This window comes from Symphalangus syndactylus, chromosome 7 (genome assembly GCF_028878055.3).
Source record: "Symphalangus syndactylus isolate Jambi chromosome 7, NHGRI_mSymSyn1-v2.1_pri, whole genome shotgun sequence".
NCBI lineage: Eukaryota > Metazoa > Chordata > Mammalia > Primates > Hylobatidae > Symphalangus > Symphalangus syndactylus.
In genome coordinates this window covers 93,215,545-93,232,680 of record NC_072429.2, presented here as the reverse complement: position 1 = coordinate 93,232,680, position 17,136 = coordinate 93,215,545, and the positions used below count along the sequence as shown (strand labels likewise).

At 41.5% G+C, this 17,136-nt stretch overlaps 1 protein-coding gene across 6 annotated transcripts in view; it reads right to left on the bottom strand.

The window, feature by feature from the left end:
- The window catches only part of ESRP1 (epithelial splicing regulatory protein 1), a 67,911-nt gene that overhangs the window by 39,260 nt on the left and 11,515 nt on the right, over positions 1 to 17,136 (bottom strand). For all 6 annotated transcript variants that reach the window (XM_063643461.1, XM_055286796.2, XM_055286794.2 and 3 more), the window contains exons 5-10: positions 7,644 to 7,742; positions 7,459 to 7,513; positions 5,215 to 5,325; positions 4,961 to 5,093; positions 4,824 to 4,866; positions 1,492 to 1,793 (exon numbers count right to left, since the gene is read on the bottom strand). In XM_063643461.1, coding sequence (XP_063499531.1) covers positions 1,492 to 1,793; positions 4,824 to 4,866; positions 4,961 to 5,093; positions 5,215 to 5,325; positions 7,459 to 7,513; positions 7,644 to 7,742 — 743 coding nt within the window. The remainder of the gene's footprint in view (positions 1 to 1,491; positions 1,794 to 4,823; positions 4,867 to 4,960; positions 5,094 to 5,214; positions 5,326 to 7,458; positions 7,514 to 7,643; positions 7,743 to 17,136) is intronic.

The window sequence follows — 17,136 nt, the reverse complement described above, 5'->3', positions numbered from 1 at the left end:
GGGGTTTCACCTTGTTGCCCAAGCTGGTTTTGAACTCCTGAGCTCAGGCAATCTGCCCGCCTCGGACTCCCAAAGTGCTAGGATTACAGGTGTGAGCCACTGTGCCTGACCAGATTTAAATTTTAAATTGTAAGAATGTAGCTAGTTTAGGGTTCAAAAGCACCAGTACAATGGAACACAAAAATAATTTAGAATTTCAACTATACTTAAGTACAAAAATCATTTTGGCATTCTAGTAGGTAAAAAGGTTCTTAACTTTGCATAATTATTTAAAATCACAACATACAATGGGATGCAGAAGCTACACAAAACTCTGATGAACTCACAGAAATAATTAAGTAAGTATCCTAAATACTTACAAAGCAGGTCTGTGGAATCATTTGAATCACTATTCTACTATGGGACACAAATAGAGCAAGTTGGAAAAGCTATGTAAAGAGCAAGTTGGAAAAGCAGTCTATACCATTTACGCTACAAAGGCAAACTGACCCCTGAAGACATGTTCAGCTGGTAGCTGGTAAGTCAAGAACAGATGAAAATCTTGAGATTCTATAAATGGTTTAATGCCTAGATCTTAGTACATTTTGAGGAAGTGATTGCCTCATTTTGTGCCTCAAAAATGCTGAAAGTTGCCAGGCGTAGTGGCTCATGCCTGTAATTCCAGCACTTTGGGAGCCTGAGGTGAGCGATCACCTGAGGTCAGGAGTTCGAGAACAGCCTAGCCAACATGGCGAAACCCCATCTCCATTAAAAATTCAAAACTTAGCTGGGTGTGGTGGCAGGCAGCTGTAATCCCAGCTACTCAAGAGGCCGAGGCAGGACAATCGCTTCAACTGGGGTAGGCGGAGGTTGCAGTGAGCCGAGATTGCGCCACTGCACTCCAGCCTGGGTGACAGAGCAAGACTCTCAAACACACACACACAAACACACACACACACACACACAAATGCTGAAAGCTAGTAAAAACAGGACAGAGCTCACCAGCAGGGTATGAAACTGATGAAGCCTTTTGGGAAATAACATTTGGCAACACATTAAAAACCTTAAAAGCTCACACTCTATATCCAATGCTACAGAAGTCAAATTGATGACAGGTTTATAAGCATTTTACATAGAAATTTCTTCTGGTAGAAAAAAAAACTAAGTGTACACTAGAGGAATTTCTAGATAAAGTATGCACTTCCATGAGATATTTAAAGATGAAACTTTTCAGACATAGGTAAGCTTTCAAGGTATAGTTTTAAAACAGAATACAAAAATCCAGCTATAGCGGTATCCCATTTCTGTAAAAATACGTAGTATGTTTTGCGTGTGTGTGTACAGGATAACAGCGGCTATCTCTTGGTTATAGAATCAAGACTATTTTCATGCAGTTACACTTTCAGTATTTTGCCAGTTTTATTTTAGCATAATGAGCAATGTAGGACTATTTTCAGAGATAAAGAACAGAAATTAATGCAAAGGTACAACATACTCGTTTTTAAAACCAACCTGCTGAACTTCAGCTGCTGTGCTCCTGAAGAGTTCAATGTATCTTTTACCCAACAAGTCTTTATGCTTCCTCAACGCGTTCTGTGCATATTCCTCACAAGCAAAGAGGACAAAAGCATCCCCTGTTGGCCTACCATCTGGGTAGGTGACAAAGAGGATGCCTTCCTTTCCCCCAGTAATAGGGCAGTGCTGTCCAAAGAAGGCCACCACTTCTTCAGCTGTGGCCGTGAAAGGGAGCCCCCGCATGCGGACAATGACTTGATTTTCCTTGGAGAGAAACTGGGCTACCTCATTGGAAGTACCTAGGGAAAACAAATATTAGGAAGCAGGGAGAGAAATAGTTAAGACATCAACCGATTTTAAAGTGATAAAAGTCCCGCCAATGTCTTGAGCTCATAATGAAGACCCACACTCCTACTGAACGCAAAGTAACATTCTAGAAATCAGAATTTTCTAAATTTGAAACTCCTCCCCTTTTTCATAAAACATCCTTCTTAATTTAGGAAGCTGGCAAGACAATTAAATCATGGGCCAATCACTAGTTAAGTCATTGTGGTAGTTAAAGGCACAGGTCCTGGAGCCAGAATGCCTGGGTCCAATCTTGGCTTTACTGCTTACTAGGGCATAATCTTAGTCAAGTTCAACTCCATGCCTTACTTTTCTTGTCTGTAAGATTGCCTATGTCATAAATTATGAAAATTAAGTAGGGTAATAGATATAAAGCACTTTGGGTTAAAAAAATCTTTTCCTGATTACTTTTTTGCTCCCAAGAAAACCATCTGCAAGTAAGTTAGTTTTTTTTTTTTTTAATTAAGAAAGGTTCAAATATTCTTGAGTAAAAAGAATAGTATAATGAAAATATGGGGTACCTACTTTCAATAATGAGCAACATTCTGCCCAACATAAAACATTTTGTACAGTGTTGTCATATAGCAAATACTTAAATGCGTATCTTTGAAACTCATACACTACTAACATTTTCCCTAATAGCAAATTCTTCTTTTTCCTTCTTTTTGAGACACAGCTTCACTCTGTCTCCTAGGCTGGAGTGCAGTGGCACAGTCTCAGCTCACTGCAACCACTGCCACAGAGATTAAAGTTGATTCTCCTGCCTAGGCCACCCAGAGTAGCTGGGATTGATCGCACGCGTGCACACACACACACACACACACACACACACACACACACACACACACCCCTCCTGGCTAATCTGTGTATTATTAGTAGAGATGGGGTTTCGCCATACTGGCCAGGCTGGCCTCGAACTCTTGACCACAAGTGATCCGCCTTCCTTGGCCTTCCAAAGTGCTGGGATTAAAGGCATGAGCCACCAAGCCCAGACCCTAATAGCAAATTCTTATCGCAGTGCCCATATACAATGAAATCCCAGAAACGATATAAACATTAATTGACTTTGCCATCTCCAAGTTGCAATGCATCTATTATGAAATGTCAGGATTTAGGTAAAACCACAGCAACCCCAAATATATTTGACCCCAAACAATATCAAACATTGCTTGGGAACTCTGGAAATGCTCCTAAAGTTAAAGTCCTGAATTTTGAAGCCTTAGAGTTTATCTAAAGATGAACTGGAGCAAAAATATACCAGCAGATTTGTTAATAGGATGCTGTTCCTCTAAGTTCTATAGCTGCAAAATTTTCACCCAGGCTCTGTAATGCAGGAATGCAAATGTTCTTTTACACAGTGAAAGTCATCTTCATATAATTTGGCAATAGGTGTCAAATGGCTGTTGAAAAGGTCCAAAATTCTTTGATTCAGCTATCCTGCTTTTAGAGATTTATCCTAATGAGTGGCACATACAGAGATTTAAAAATATTTACAACATATTAAAGTCAAAAGTTGGAAATGAGTTCTAAATGCTCAACAGGGATATTTTATTTATTACAGACAGAATCTCACTATGTTGCTCAGGCCATTCTGAAAATACACTAAGGCTCAAGCAATCCTCCCTGTCTCAGCCTCCCAAGTAGCTGGAATTACAGGCACGAACCATGTGCCCAGCTCCAACAGGGATGTTTCAAAATATTATGGTACATGTAATACTATGTAGCAATTAACATTTAAGAAAATTGAGTGATGTAGGATGATGTTCATAATACATTAAAAGGAAATTATAAAACAGTATGAACGAGCAATAGAAACTTACAAAGTAGATAAATGTATAGAAAACAATCAGACAAAAAGCACAGTCAATGTTTTATGCATGTTACTTCCTTTAAAGTTATTAATCACTAAATAACTAGAGAAAAGCCGCATCTGTTCCACCCTCTTTTTAACCGTATTACTGTAAATACACATCCAAAAATACTATGAGACCCAAAACTACCATGTTTCTGGTGACTCATGTGTTAAGTTCAGAGAAAAATTAGAAGCACATGTGCAACAATCCCAGCTATTGCAGTGTAGCCGTTTGAAAGCAGTTTTCTGACTCTTTTCAAGAATATCATTTCCTGGCCGGGCACAGGGGCTCAGGCCTGTAAACCCAGCACTTTGGGAGGCTGAGGCAGGAGGATCAATTTGAAGCCAGAGGTTCCAGAGCAGCTTGGCCAACATGGTGAAACCCTGTCTCTATTAAAAATACAAAAAATTAGCCAGGCATGGTGGCACACACCTGTAAACCCAGCCACTAGGGAGGCGGAGGCACAAGAATTGCTTGAGCCTGGGAGGCAGAGGTTGCAATGAGCTGAGATTGTGCCACTGCACTCCAGTCTGGGTGACAGAGCGAAACTCTGTCTCCAAAAAAACAAAACAAAACAAAAAAACCTAGCCTTTCCATATGCATACAACTTCATATCACCTTCTCACCTTCGTATAATACTATTTTTAATCGCTATTTAACTACAGTAAGTTGGCTCAAGCCTTAGGACAAGTGCTGCCGGGTGCAGTGGCTCACGCCTGTAATCCCAGCACTTTGGGAGGCTGAGGCGGGCGGATCACGAGATCAGGAGATCGAGACCATCCTGGCTGGCATGGTGAAACCCTATCTCTACTAAAATTACAAAAAATTAGCCGGGCGTGGTGGCAGGCACCTGTAGTCCCAGCTACTTGGGAGGCTGAGGCCACTGCACTCCAGCCTGGGTGACAGTGAGACTCTATCTCAAAAAAAAAAAAAAAAAAAAGGACAAACGTTATACATTAAGCTCACTGTTATTATTGGAAGCTTCTACCTCTGGGGAAGAAAATCTATTCCCATGTTCCACTAGAAAATAAAAACCATTCATGACCCTATGTATCTACTCTTGCTAAATTTAAGTATGCAAAATTTTTAGATTCTTATTAACTAAAGCCATATTATGTAAAAGGCACTTACCACCAGCAATTTTAAGAAAATCTTCACCTGTTGCTTTGTAAACCTGAGAAAAGACAGAGAAGTTAGTGTTTCTGAGCCTTCCGTCCTATGTTAATTCTCATTCTCAATGTCCAGGGGTTCAGGTTTTGAGGACATACCTCAATATACCGGGTCCCCATGTGATGTTTGTGCCTCTGTAGTGCTAGGTCTCGGTGCTCCTCACTTACAAACCTAACCAGAGCTTCTCCGTTCCTTCGACCCTGAGCATTCAGACAAAGTGCTGCACCTCCCCTTTGAGAATAATAAAACAGACAGCAGGTAGAAAAAAAAAAATACAGTGAGGAAAAAAAAGATAGAAAATCCATTATCCCTTTGGGATTGTTAAGTGAAATAGATATTGAAGAAAACCAACTTGGCAATATTGAGTCCTTTGAAGAATCTTGCAATATCTTGATCTGAAGACTGCCATGGTAAACCTCGTGCCCTGACTACGGTGTTATCATCAATAAGTTCCATCTTGCTGCTGTGGATGAAGCAAAACTTCAGGTTGCATGATAAATGCTAGCAAGTCAGACACCTATTACCCCCTGCAAGACAATTGCCTAGTTACACAGGATGTATTATTTGATGTTCAGATAGACTAGCAATACTACTTGATTTTCCTTATAACCTCAAAAATTATGTGGGTACAACTCAAAGTACTGTTTAGGCGGTTCATTATAGAAAGATGGCTGCCTGTACAGGCCCAACACAGCTAGCTCACTGAGCAAACTATCTATCTATCAAAGCTGAGGAAGGCCAGGCGTGGTGGCTTATGTCTGTAATCCCAGCACTTTGGGAGGCTGAGGTAGGTGGATCACCGAGGTCAGGAGTTTGCGACCAGCCTGGCCAACATGGTAAAACCCTGTCTCTACTAAAATTACAAAAATTAGCTGGGCATGGTGGTGTACGCTTATAATCCCGGTTACTTGGGAGGCCGAGGCAGGAGAATCACTTGAACCTGGGAAGTGGAGGCTGCAGTGAGCTGAGATTGTGCTACTGCACTCCAGCCTGGGCAATACAGCAAGACTCCATCTCAAAAAAAAAAAAAAAAAAAAAAAAAAGCTGAGGAAATCTTGGCTTGGCACCCTCATGTCCTGAAAGTTCCCAGAACCCCAAAAGATAAGTTTGAATTCATTCTCAAATCTAGACCGTATACATGTGGGGTTTAAATCCAGTTTAGCAGCCAAATTTAGGATCAGAATAAAGCTGACAATTAACCCACATGAGGAATGTGTGTGCATGGTAGGAAGTCTGCCATTAAAATATCCCCCAGATCAAACCAGGGAGCCATCCCAGAGAATGTCTATAGAAATGCCTGTGAGTCCCTACACCTTCATGACTCATTTGCAAATCACTTATTATATATTTTGACACCTTTTGATGTCTTATCCCTCCCATGTTCACATTTTCAGTTCTCCTAGGACATTTTCTTAATAAGTCACTTTCTCCACAACTAATCGGCCTCAAAGTCTCTCTCTATGGGCAAAGCTGTCAGAAGTTTCTATTCACTTCAGAGACCAAGCACACACTCAATTCATTAGAGTGATTTACAAACAAACAGGTCTACCTGTGATCACTAACAGACACCACTTCATACTTCTCCCAGCTATTTCCTTGGCTTTAGAGTAGAAACCTATATAGCCAGGCACAGTGGCTCACACCTGTAATCCCAGCACTTTGGGAGGTCAAGGTGGGTGGATCACGAGGCCAGGAGTTTGAGACCAACCTGGTCAACATGGCAAAATCCCATCTCTACTAAAAATACAAAACTTAGCCAGGCGTGATGGTACACATCTGTAATCCCAGCTACTGGGGAGGCTGAGGCACGAGAATCGCTTGAACCTGGGAGGCGGAGGTTGCAGTGAGCAGAGATCACACTGCGATATTCCAGCCTGGGCAACAGAGCAAGTGTCTCAAAAATAAATAAATAAATAAAGTACTTATAGAATGTATGTAAAATTTTATCTCAGTAAAAACTGTGAACTCTATTAAAGCCTACAATTTCTCCTTTGGAAATTTTCTAAGTGAAAGATTGGATAGTTTGGGGAGACCAAAATAACAATCACAGATACGAGCATATAATATACTTAAGGTCAGGGCGACTAAAGATGCCAGCAAGTCATTACATTTTATTCCCAATATCAAGCTCTAAGTAATACAACCTTCTTTTACATATGACCTAACAGCAAGAAAGGATAGCTAAAAGGATTAGTAAAGTTTCTAAAATATAACAAGAATTAAGAGGCACAATATGAACAAAAACAAGTTAAAGGCCAGGCGAGGTGGCTCACGCCTGTAATCCCAGCACTTTGGGAGGCCGAGGCGGGCAGATCACGAGGTCAGGAGATTGAGACCATCCTGGCTAATACGGTGAAACCCCGCCTCTACTGAAACTACAAAAAAATTAGCCAGGCATGGTAGCGGGTGCCTGTAGTCCCAGCTACTCGGGAGGCTGAGGCAGGAGAATGGCATGGACCCGGGAGGCGGAGCTTGCAGTGAGCTGAGATTGCGACACTGTACTCCAGCCTGGGTGACAGAGCGAGACTCTGTCTCAAAAACAAACAAACAAACAAACAAGATAAAAAGCTCAAATAAATAGTACTCAAGCACTTACCAAGTCCCACTTTCAAACTTGTAATTCACTCTCTCTGGATCTGAAAACCTGTGATCTAAAAATGAGAACATACAAGTCATCATTTTAGTGATTAGGGAGACAAAGTTGTAGGAGGAAATTTCAGTATAGGTAAGAGAAAAATAGTACGAATTCTGGGACTGCACTACTATAAAGGCAATACTTACTATAAGGCTCTGAAATCATTGCTAAAATTATATTCCCCATATCTTCAACTTGAGAGGCTCCATATCGAGAGACTGAACTATTCTTCTCAAAATTTAAATCTGTGAGATTAAATTAAGGAAACACTTTGGAAAGGTAAAATCAGGTTACTTCTAAATCAAAATTAAACCTATACCAAGCCAAGAGGAGGAAGATGGATCTAGCTGAGATTCCTTTAGAAATCTCAGAATGGCTGCCTCCCATCAGTCAGTCATTCAACTTAGACTCCAACTGCCCTTTTGGGTAAAAGAGCCAAATCAATCCAGTCCTGAGATATTACCAGGAATACAACATTTATTTACCCAGTTGTAGCAAATGAATACTGAGCATTTTCATTTCATTTTGAATCAAAGTATGCAACAAAGTTAATTAGAATATTTCATCCTCTGAATCTTTACAGCACACACAAGGCAATGACCATGCCAACTTCGTGATATGGTGACATTATCAACACTACAAGGTATTAAGTGACTTTTTTTTTTGGCCTAATGTTTGAAATGGACACCACAGTTTATTGATGTGACATTACTTCTACAATGCCACTTCTGCTTAGAAATTCCATTGCAGAACACTTTTGGAGCCCTGCAGGATAGTCCACCTTTGATGACAGCAGATGCTAGTTCTAGACAGCAAATTTTGGAAACAATTCAAGCACTCAGAGCCGACACAGGCCAATGTGCTTCTTTACCAAAAGTATGCTCTTTGAAACACATAGCTCAAACTTGGTTTGAGGGTGAAACCAGGAATTCACATGAAGTTTTGCGAATCTCTCTAAAATAAGGATGTATTTCCATCAAATAGAGGCATACCTTGAAAATATGGTAGGCTTGGTTCTACACCACTGCATTAAAGTGAATATCACAATAAAGCAAGTCACACAATTTTTTGGGTTTCCCACTACATATAAGTTACGTTTTGACTGTACTGTATTAAGCAGTCAATAGCATTATGTCTTTTAAAAAATGTACATGGCTTAATTCAAAAATACTTTGTTTCAGACGGGCACAGTGGCTCACACCTGTAATCCCAGCACTTTGGGATGTCAAGGCGGGAGGATCGCTTGAGACCAGGAGTTCAAGACCAAGCCCGGCCAATATGGGGAAACCCCATCTCTACTAAAAATACTAAAATTATCCAGGCGTGGTGGTGCATGCCTGTAATCCCAGCTACTCAGGAGGCTGAGGCAAGAGAATCGCTTGAACCTGGGAGGTGGAGGTTGTAGTGAGCTAAGAACACCCCACTGCACTCCAGCCTGGGCGAGAGGTAGACTCTGTCTCCAAAAACAAAAAACAACAGACAACTTTGTTGCTAAAACGTGTTAATCATCTGAGCCCTCAGTGAGTCAGTCTTTTTGCTGGTGGAGGATCTTACCTAGATGTTGGCGGCTGCTCACGGATCAGGGTGATGGTTGCTAAACGTTGGGATGGCTGTGGCAATTTCTGAAAATAAGACAACAGTGAAGTTTGCCACATCAATTGCCTCTTCCTTTCGTCAAAGATTCGGTAGCCTGTGATGCTGTTTGAGGGCACAGGCAGAGTTGACTTAGTGGTTTCTTGGTTTTGTCTTTTTGTTTCTTTTTGGGGGGGGGGGGGGGGCGGGTTTTTTTTTTTTTTTTTTTTTTTTTTTTTTTTTGAGACAGTCTCGCTCTGTTGCCCAGGCTGGAGTGCAGTGGCGCGACCTCAGCTCACTGCAGCCTCTACCTCAGCCTCCCGAGCAGGTGGAATTACAGGCACGTGCCACCATACCCAGCTAATTTTTGTATCTTTATAGAGACGGGGTTTCACCATGTTGGCCAGGCTGGTCTCGAACTCCTGACCTCAAGTGATCCACCTGCCTCAGCATCCTAAAGTGCTGGGATTATAGACATGAGCCACTGCACCCGGCCTCATTTTTGTATTTTTTAGTAGAGATGGGGTTTTACCATGTTGGCCAGGCTGGTCTTGTACTCCTGGCCTCAAATGATCTACCTACCTCGGCCTCCCAAAGCGCTGGGATTACAGCCATGAGTTGCCACCCCTGGCCAATTTAGCATAATTCTTCAGAACGCTAGGATTTTTAGGACAGTTAATGAGCGTTAGCTTCAACTTAAAAGTCACCAGCTACATTAGCCTATAACAAGAGAATCAGCATTTGAAGCAAGGCATTGATTTATCCTCTCTAGCTGTGTTAGTCCAGGATGGCATCATCTTCTAAAAGAAGGCTGTTTCTAGTATATTGAAAATCTGCTGTTTAGTGTAGCTGCCTTCATCAGTTAGCTAAATCTTCTGGGTAACACTGCAACTTCTCCATAAGCACTTTCTGCTTCACTTTGAATTCTGTCGTAGAGCTGACTTATTTCCTTGAATCTCATAAACCAATCTCTGCTAGCTTTTCTTCTGCAGCTTCCTCACTTCTCTCAGTCTTCATAGAATTGAAGAGACTTAAGGCCTTGCTCTATATTGCGTTTTGGCTTAAGGAAATGTTGTAGCTGGTTTGATCTATCCAAACCACTCACACTCTCTCCCTATCATAGCAATAAGTATATTCCATTCAAATTACGCTTTCCTCTCCTCTATAAATGACAAGTGGTACCCAGCCTTCTCATCTTTGCTCAGGTAACACCCTATAATGTTTTGCTTTCTTATCATTCATATATTCACTGGAATATTCAAGAAATTTTCCTTTACGCAACTTGACAAATCATTTGGTGCAAAAGGCCTGGCTTTTGGCCTACCTTAGCTTTTGACATGCCTTCCTAAGCTTAATCATGTCTAGCTTTTGATTTAAAATGAGAGATATGAAACTCTTACTTTCACTTGAATGCTTAGATGCTATTGTAGGGTTAATTGGCTTAATTTCAATATTGTGTTTCAGGGAATAGGGAGTCCCAAGGACAGCGAGAGAGATGCGGTAACCACCAGTTGGAGCAGCTGCACACAACATTGACCAATTAAGTTTTCCACCTAATATGGCCCTGCTTTATGGTGCCCCAAAACAATTATACCAGTAACAAAGGTCACTGATTACAGATCACCACAACAGAATAATGAAAACGTTTGAAAGGTGACGTTTCATTGTCAGAGAGACAAGTGAGCAAATGTTGTTGGAAAAATGGTGTCAATAGACTTGCTGAATGCAGAGTTGCTACAAACCTTCCATTTTCTTTTTTTTTTAAACAAAACAAAACTGACCAGATATGGTGGCTCACGCCTGTAATCCCAGCACTTTGGGAGGCCGAGGTGGGTGGATCACTTGGAGGTCAGGAGTTCGAGATCAGCCTGGCCAACATGGTGAACTCCTGTCTCTACTAAAAATACAAAAATTAGCCGGATGTGGTGGCAGACGCCTATAATTCCAGCTACTCAGGAGGCTGAGGCACAAGAATCACTAGAACCCGGGAGGCAGAGGTTGCAGTGAACCGAGATCATGGCCACTGCACTCCAGCAGTGCAAGTGGAGCAAGACTCCATCTCAAACAAACCACTGGGATTGAGTGATGTTCAGTAGTTCACCCAGTCACCTGGCTGATGGGTAACAGAGGTGGGATTACACGACAGCTATGATTTGACTATTGAGCAATAGTGTGTGAGAAGTTGTATAAACTCATAAATAAAAGCCAACTGAAGAAGACAGAGATCAAAAGTAAAAATGTAAAGCATTCCTGCCTGGTTAAAAATAGACTTGTAGCTGAATTCATTTCAATGAATTCTACTTTTTAACTAAGAAAATGTTCTTGACATTTGGCTACCTTGGTGCCACATAACACGTCCCAACATGTCTCCCTTTGAGCCATCACACACCAGGATCAGTGTCACACACCAGGATCAGCAGCGCTAAGCTGTGTAACAACTTGTAAAAGTCACCCAACCTCCTGAATGCCCAAGCCATCTCCTTACACACACACACACACACACACACACACAGCCCCAATAGGCCAGTTTCTTCAATCTATGATCCTTAGCATCACTGAAAACGAGTAACAGAGAGGAATGAGAAAAAAAGTTTTAGTAGCAATTCTTTCCCCTATCAATTTATAAGTATATATTGGATTACTTGCTGCACGTCTGATCTTGAGGGAAGGAAAGATGAGTCTGTGCCTCCTGATTTATAGCTCCTCATGCAACTTACTCATTCTGCCCTCAAGGCAGCCACAACAGTACAAACAGGCTTAGCCAGCTTTACAAATGAGAAATGCCTCAAGGAAAGAGGAAGGGTACAGGCAGAGGCAGTGGGAACAAAACTAATCATTTCAGGCTGCAACTGAGCAAGTAAAACTTTATATGCATGTTAGGGGAGTCTAGAGAGACTTGGTCTATATATTAACAGGAGAGACACTTTCCTTATGACCACGACTGGTGAAACAGGCGTGAGGATTTAATCCACACTTACATTAGCTGAGGATATAATTCAGAGAGAAATTTTATGGTTTATCAATATTAGCTTATCTACTTTAAAAAGTTATCCTTCCCAACTACCTAAAAATGGTCACATCTCATTTCAGAACATCCAATTTTTACTTGTAAATATCTTTTTAAACTAAGTTTTTAATAAGGTAATACATTAACTCAGACAAATTTAAACTATTTTATAATTACTCCAATTTGAAGTGTCATCTGAAAGCCATTTTTCCTTGCCATAGAATCCTCACAAGATGTTAAATCCATTCCTGTTGTTTACTTTCATTTATTGTATAGTAACACAATTTCATGCTGCCAGACTTATAATACCTATGCTAATGAACAAAGGAGTAGCTGATAAAACACAACAAGAAAAAAAGAGAAAAGTTGATTAGTCTTCTATCTAAAAACTGAATTTTCTAAGATCATGTGATAGAGATGTTACTCTTAAAAGAGTTGCCTTTATGGGCCGGGCGCGGTGGCTCACGCCTGTAATCCCAGCACTTTTGAGAGGCCGAGGTGGGCGGATCACGAGGTTTGGAGATCGACAACATCCTGGCTAACATGGTGAAACCCCCGTCTCTACTAAAAAAAATACAAAAAATTAGCCAGGCGTGGTGGCACGCGCCTGTAGTCCCAGCTACTCGGGAGGCTGAGGCAGGAGAATGGCTTGAACCCGGGAAGCGGAGCTTGCAGTGAGCCGGGATCGCACCACTGTACTCCAGCCTGGGCGACAGAGGATGACTCCGTCTCTAAAAAAAGAGTTGCTTTTTTATTTTTGAGACTAGGGTCCTGCTATGTTGCCTAGGCTGGAGTGCGGTGGCTATTCATAGGTGCGATCCCACTACTGATCAGCACATGAGGCATGAGTTTTAACCTGCTCTGTTTCTGGGCCAGTTCATCCCACCTTAGGCAACCCTCCACCCCACCTTAAGCAACCCTCCACTCCACTCCCGGAGGTCACCATATTGATGATGAACTTACTGTGGATACTGGATGGGCATACCGCACTACAGCCCAGAACTCGTGGGATTCAAGCGAGCCTCCCGCTTCAGCCTCCGGAGTAGCTGGCATTACAAGAGTGTGCCACCAAACCTAGCTGTTTGCCTATTTTTTCGAGACAGGGTCTCACTCTGTTGCCCAAGCTGGAGTGAAGTGGCGTGATCTCGGCTTACTGCAACCTCCGCTTCCCGGGTTCAAATGATTGTCCAACCTCGACCTCCCAAGTAGCTGGGATTACAGACAAATGCCGTCATGCCTGGCTAATTTTTGTATTTTTTTGTAGAGACAGGGTTTCACCAGATGGTCAGGCTGGTCTCAAACTGCTGGGCTCAAGTGATCTGCCCGCCTCCACCTCCCAAAATGCTGGGATTACAGGCCTGAGCCACTATGCCCAGTTTGGTTGCATAATTTTAAATGTAAGTTCTACATATAACCTGATATATTTTAAAGTGAGCTTTGAAGGAAACAAAAAATGTCACCATGAGAAAATACAATGAGAACTCAAGACAACCAAAACTATTTAACACCAGCAATAAAATGCTGGGGAAAAAAATCTAAAACCTAGGTATGAGCTGAGAGGAGTGAAAAATATAAAAATAAAATTAAAATAAAAAAAGAGAGATGCCAGGTGTGGTGGCTCACCTCTGTAATCCCAGTACTTTGGGAGGCCGAGGCAGGTAGATCACTTGACACCAGGAGTTTGAGACCAGCCTGGCCAACATGGTGAAACTAAAAGTAAAATACAAAAATTAGCCAGGCATGGTGATGCACATCTGTAATTTCAGAAGTTACTTGGGAGGCTGAGGTATGAGAATCCTTTGAACCCAGGAGGCAGAGGTCATAATGAGCTGAGATCACACCACTGCACCCCAGCCTGGGTGAGACTCCATATCAAAAAAAAAAAAACCCAAAAAAACAAAAAACAAACAAAAAACCTCACAGACACAGATACACACACACTTAAAACCCTAGTTTTGTCTTCTCCCAACTAGCTTTCTTAGGTTGAATACAACCTTAGTTTTAAACCTTACTTCTCAGCTTTTTTTTTTTTTTTTTTTTTTAAGGCAGGATATCTTCAGGCTTGAATGCAGTCGAGTGATTACAGCTCACTATAGCTTTCACATCCTGGGCTCAAGTGATCCTCCCACTTCAGCCTCCCAAGTAGCATGGACCACAGGAGTGTGCTTCCACACCTAGCTAATTTTTAGATTTATTTTTGTAGAGACAGGATCCCCCCCTGTGTTGCTTAGGCTGGTCCTGAACTCCTGGGCTCCAGTGATCCTCTTGCCTTAGCTTCCCAAAGTGGTGAGATTACAGGCATGAGCCACTGCACCCAGCCTCTTACTCTTAGAGAGTGAAACATAAGATCCCTACCTAATAATACCTGTAAGAAATATTACTTCTTGCAGATATTATTGTACTGAAGAGTCATGCAGAAGGATTTCCAACAAACCTAGTAAGTCAATTATACCCTAGAAGAAATAAGATGGAGATAGGGTCTCATTCAACAAAGGAGATGAAAAACTTTACTTTGGAAAAAGACATTTATATGGGATAAACAAATTAGGAAAAGGAGACTCCTTGATAACAAGTCTTCCGAAGCTTTCTAAAACAAAAGGATTAACTTGGAATTTCCAAACTCCCATTTTAAAAGTAAAATATTTTATTTTTTTGAGATGGAGTCTCACTCTGTCGCCCAGGCTGGAGTAGAGTGGTGCGATCTTGACTCACTGCAACCTCCGCCGCCCAGGTTCAAGCGATTCTCATGCCTCAGCCTCCTGAGTAGCTGAGATTACAGGTACCCACCACCACACCCAGATAATTTTTGTATTTTTAGTAGAGACAGGGTTCCGCCATGTTGGCCAGGCTGCTCTCGAACTCCTGACCTCACGTTATCCACCTGCCTCTGCCTCCCAAAATGCTGGGATTACAGGCATGAGCCACTGTACCAGGCCAAAATATTTTATAATTAAAACAAACCACACATAATTAACATCAGTCTGAGGGCTGGGAAGGAATATGCAGTATTTCTAGTCACTTCACTCACTGCAGATGACAGGTCAGTGTCCGTGCCGATTTGGCTCATGTTATGCCAATGTGATGCCAGAGATAATTCCTTCCACCTCCAGCTAACAAAGTCAACTACTGGCCCAGCTTAACTGTATACTTGATGATACATATATATCCCTTTCATACACAGAAAAGTACCAGCGAGGATTCAGTGCTTGCCTTCACCTTTATAGCAGGGCAGGGAAGGTTTGTACAATTATAAAGGCCCAGCTCATTTGACTGTTAGAATAAACTCCTAACCTTCAAGTTTACCTGTACTAACATGTAGCTGATGCTTTGAAAGGTCTACATCTAGTCTCACAAAAGGTTAAAAAAATTTATATGTGTAAAATGGCTTATATAAGGTTTTAAAACAATAAGGAAGTCCTTTTCAAAGTCCCTTGCCAGCTGTTTTTCCTGTTCTGAGACACCCGACAACCTGGTGGGGTCCACAGGATCAGTCATCATTGCAGAGTGTGGGGCAGGCCAACCACCAGCTAAGTGGCAGCACACATTATCTCATTAATCCTTACACAATAGTCTTACCCATTTTAAGATGGGGAATCTGAGGCTGAGGAGTCAAATAAATTGCCCCCAGTGTTCATGTTCTTAACGACTATCCTATTATCCCCAATTGTAACCTATAGGAAAAACAGGCTAATGTCACACACTGATAATAGAGCACACATATGTGCACACACACCCAAATCCTTTACACCCCCCAAGAAGTGATGAAACATACACACCCTACTAACCTTTGAATGGGTAGGCATGAGGAGTTTAGTGATTTTTTTTTTTCCTGATAATGTAAATTTGCCCTAGTGAAAAGGCAATCGTAATCACGTCAAACAGCACATACAAATGCAATACGCTACCATGGAATACATATTTTACAAAATAAACTCTACTGCTTTATGGTTTGATATGTGCCGAGGAAACACAGGATATTAACTTAAAAGGGAGATAACCTATTTGAGGTAGCCAACGTGCCTCAAATGATTGTATACATTCTAAAATATTTCACCTTGTATATTGTTGGATGCTAGAGCATCTAACTTAAAGACAAAGCCTCTAAGCCTCAGTTTCCCTAGAAATAAAATGGGATGAAAGCTCCCCACTGAGCCGTTCATGGCATATGTAGTAAGCAGTCAATTGATAGTTTTTTTCACCTGTCCTCACCATACTTTCAGAAAAATAAGATCTTAATAAATGCTTGGCAAAGGGAAGTAAACACAATATTAGAAGTCTTGATTAGTGAGAATAAGTAAGTTTCTGACAAACAGCTAACAAAAAGCAGGTTAAGAAATCAGAAGGAAGTAATTCCATCCAACATTAGTGGGGAAAAAAACAAGTTTTAAAAAAATGAATAAAAGAAGCCATTTACACAAATGTCCTTTCAGCAGGAGACAACTAGTATTAATTTCCGTAAGGGATCTAAGATAATTAAAAAAAAAAAAACCACAGAAGCCCCAGTCCCTATCATCAGACCCTCACCACCCTCACTTGATTAAGTAAAAAGCTTAAAACACACAATCCAGTTTACCTGCTAGATGAGGTCTTCTCAGCTAGCATCACATAATTCAAAAGCAGACAACAATGCAACTGGAATAACTCAAAGGACTAACACCAACATCAGAAATGTGTTTTAGGGCCAGACGCAGTGTCTCACGCCTGTAATCCCAGCACTTTGGGAAGCTGAGGAGGGCAGATCACCTGAGGTCAGCAGTTCCAGACCAGCCTGGCCAACATGGTGAAACCCGTACCTACTAAAAATACAAAAATTAGCTGGGCATGGTGGCGCATACCTGTAATCTTGGCTACTTGGGAGGCTGAGACAGGAGAATTGCTTGAACCCAGAAGGCGAAGGTTGCAGTGAACCGAGATTGCTCACTGCACTCCAGCATGGGCAAGACAGAAACTCTGTCTCCAAAAAAAAAAAAAAAAAAAAAAGTGTTTTAGAACAAATACAAAGACAAAAGAGGGAAAGAAGTGCCAAAAGTAAGAACCAGAACTATACTCAATTCTTGGTC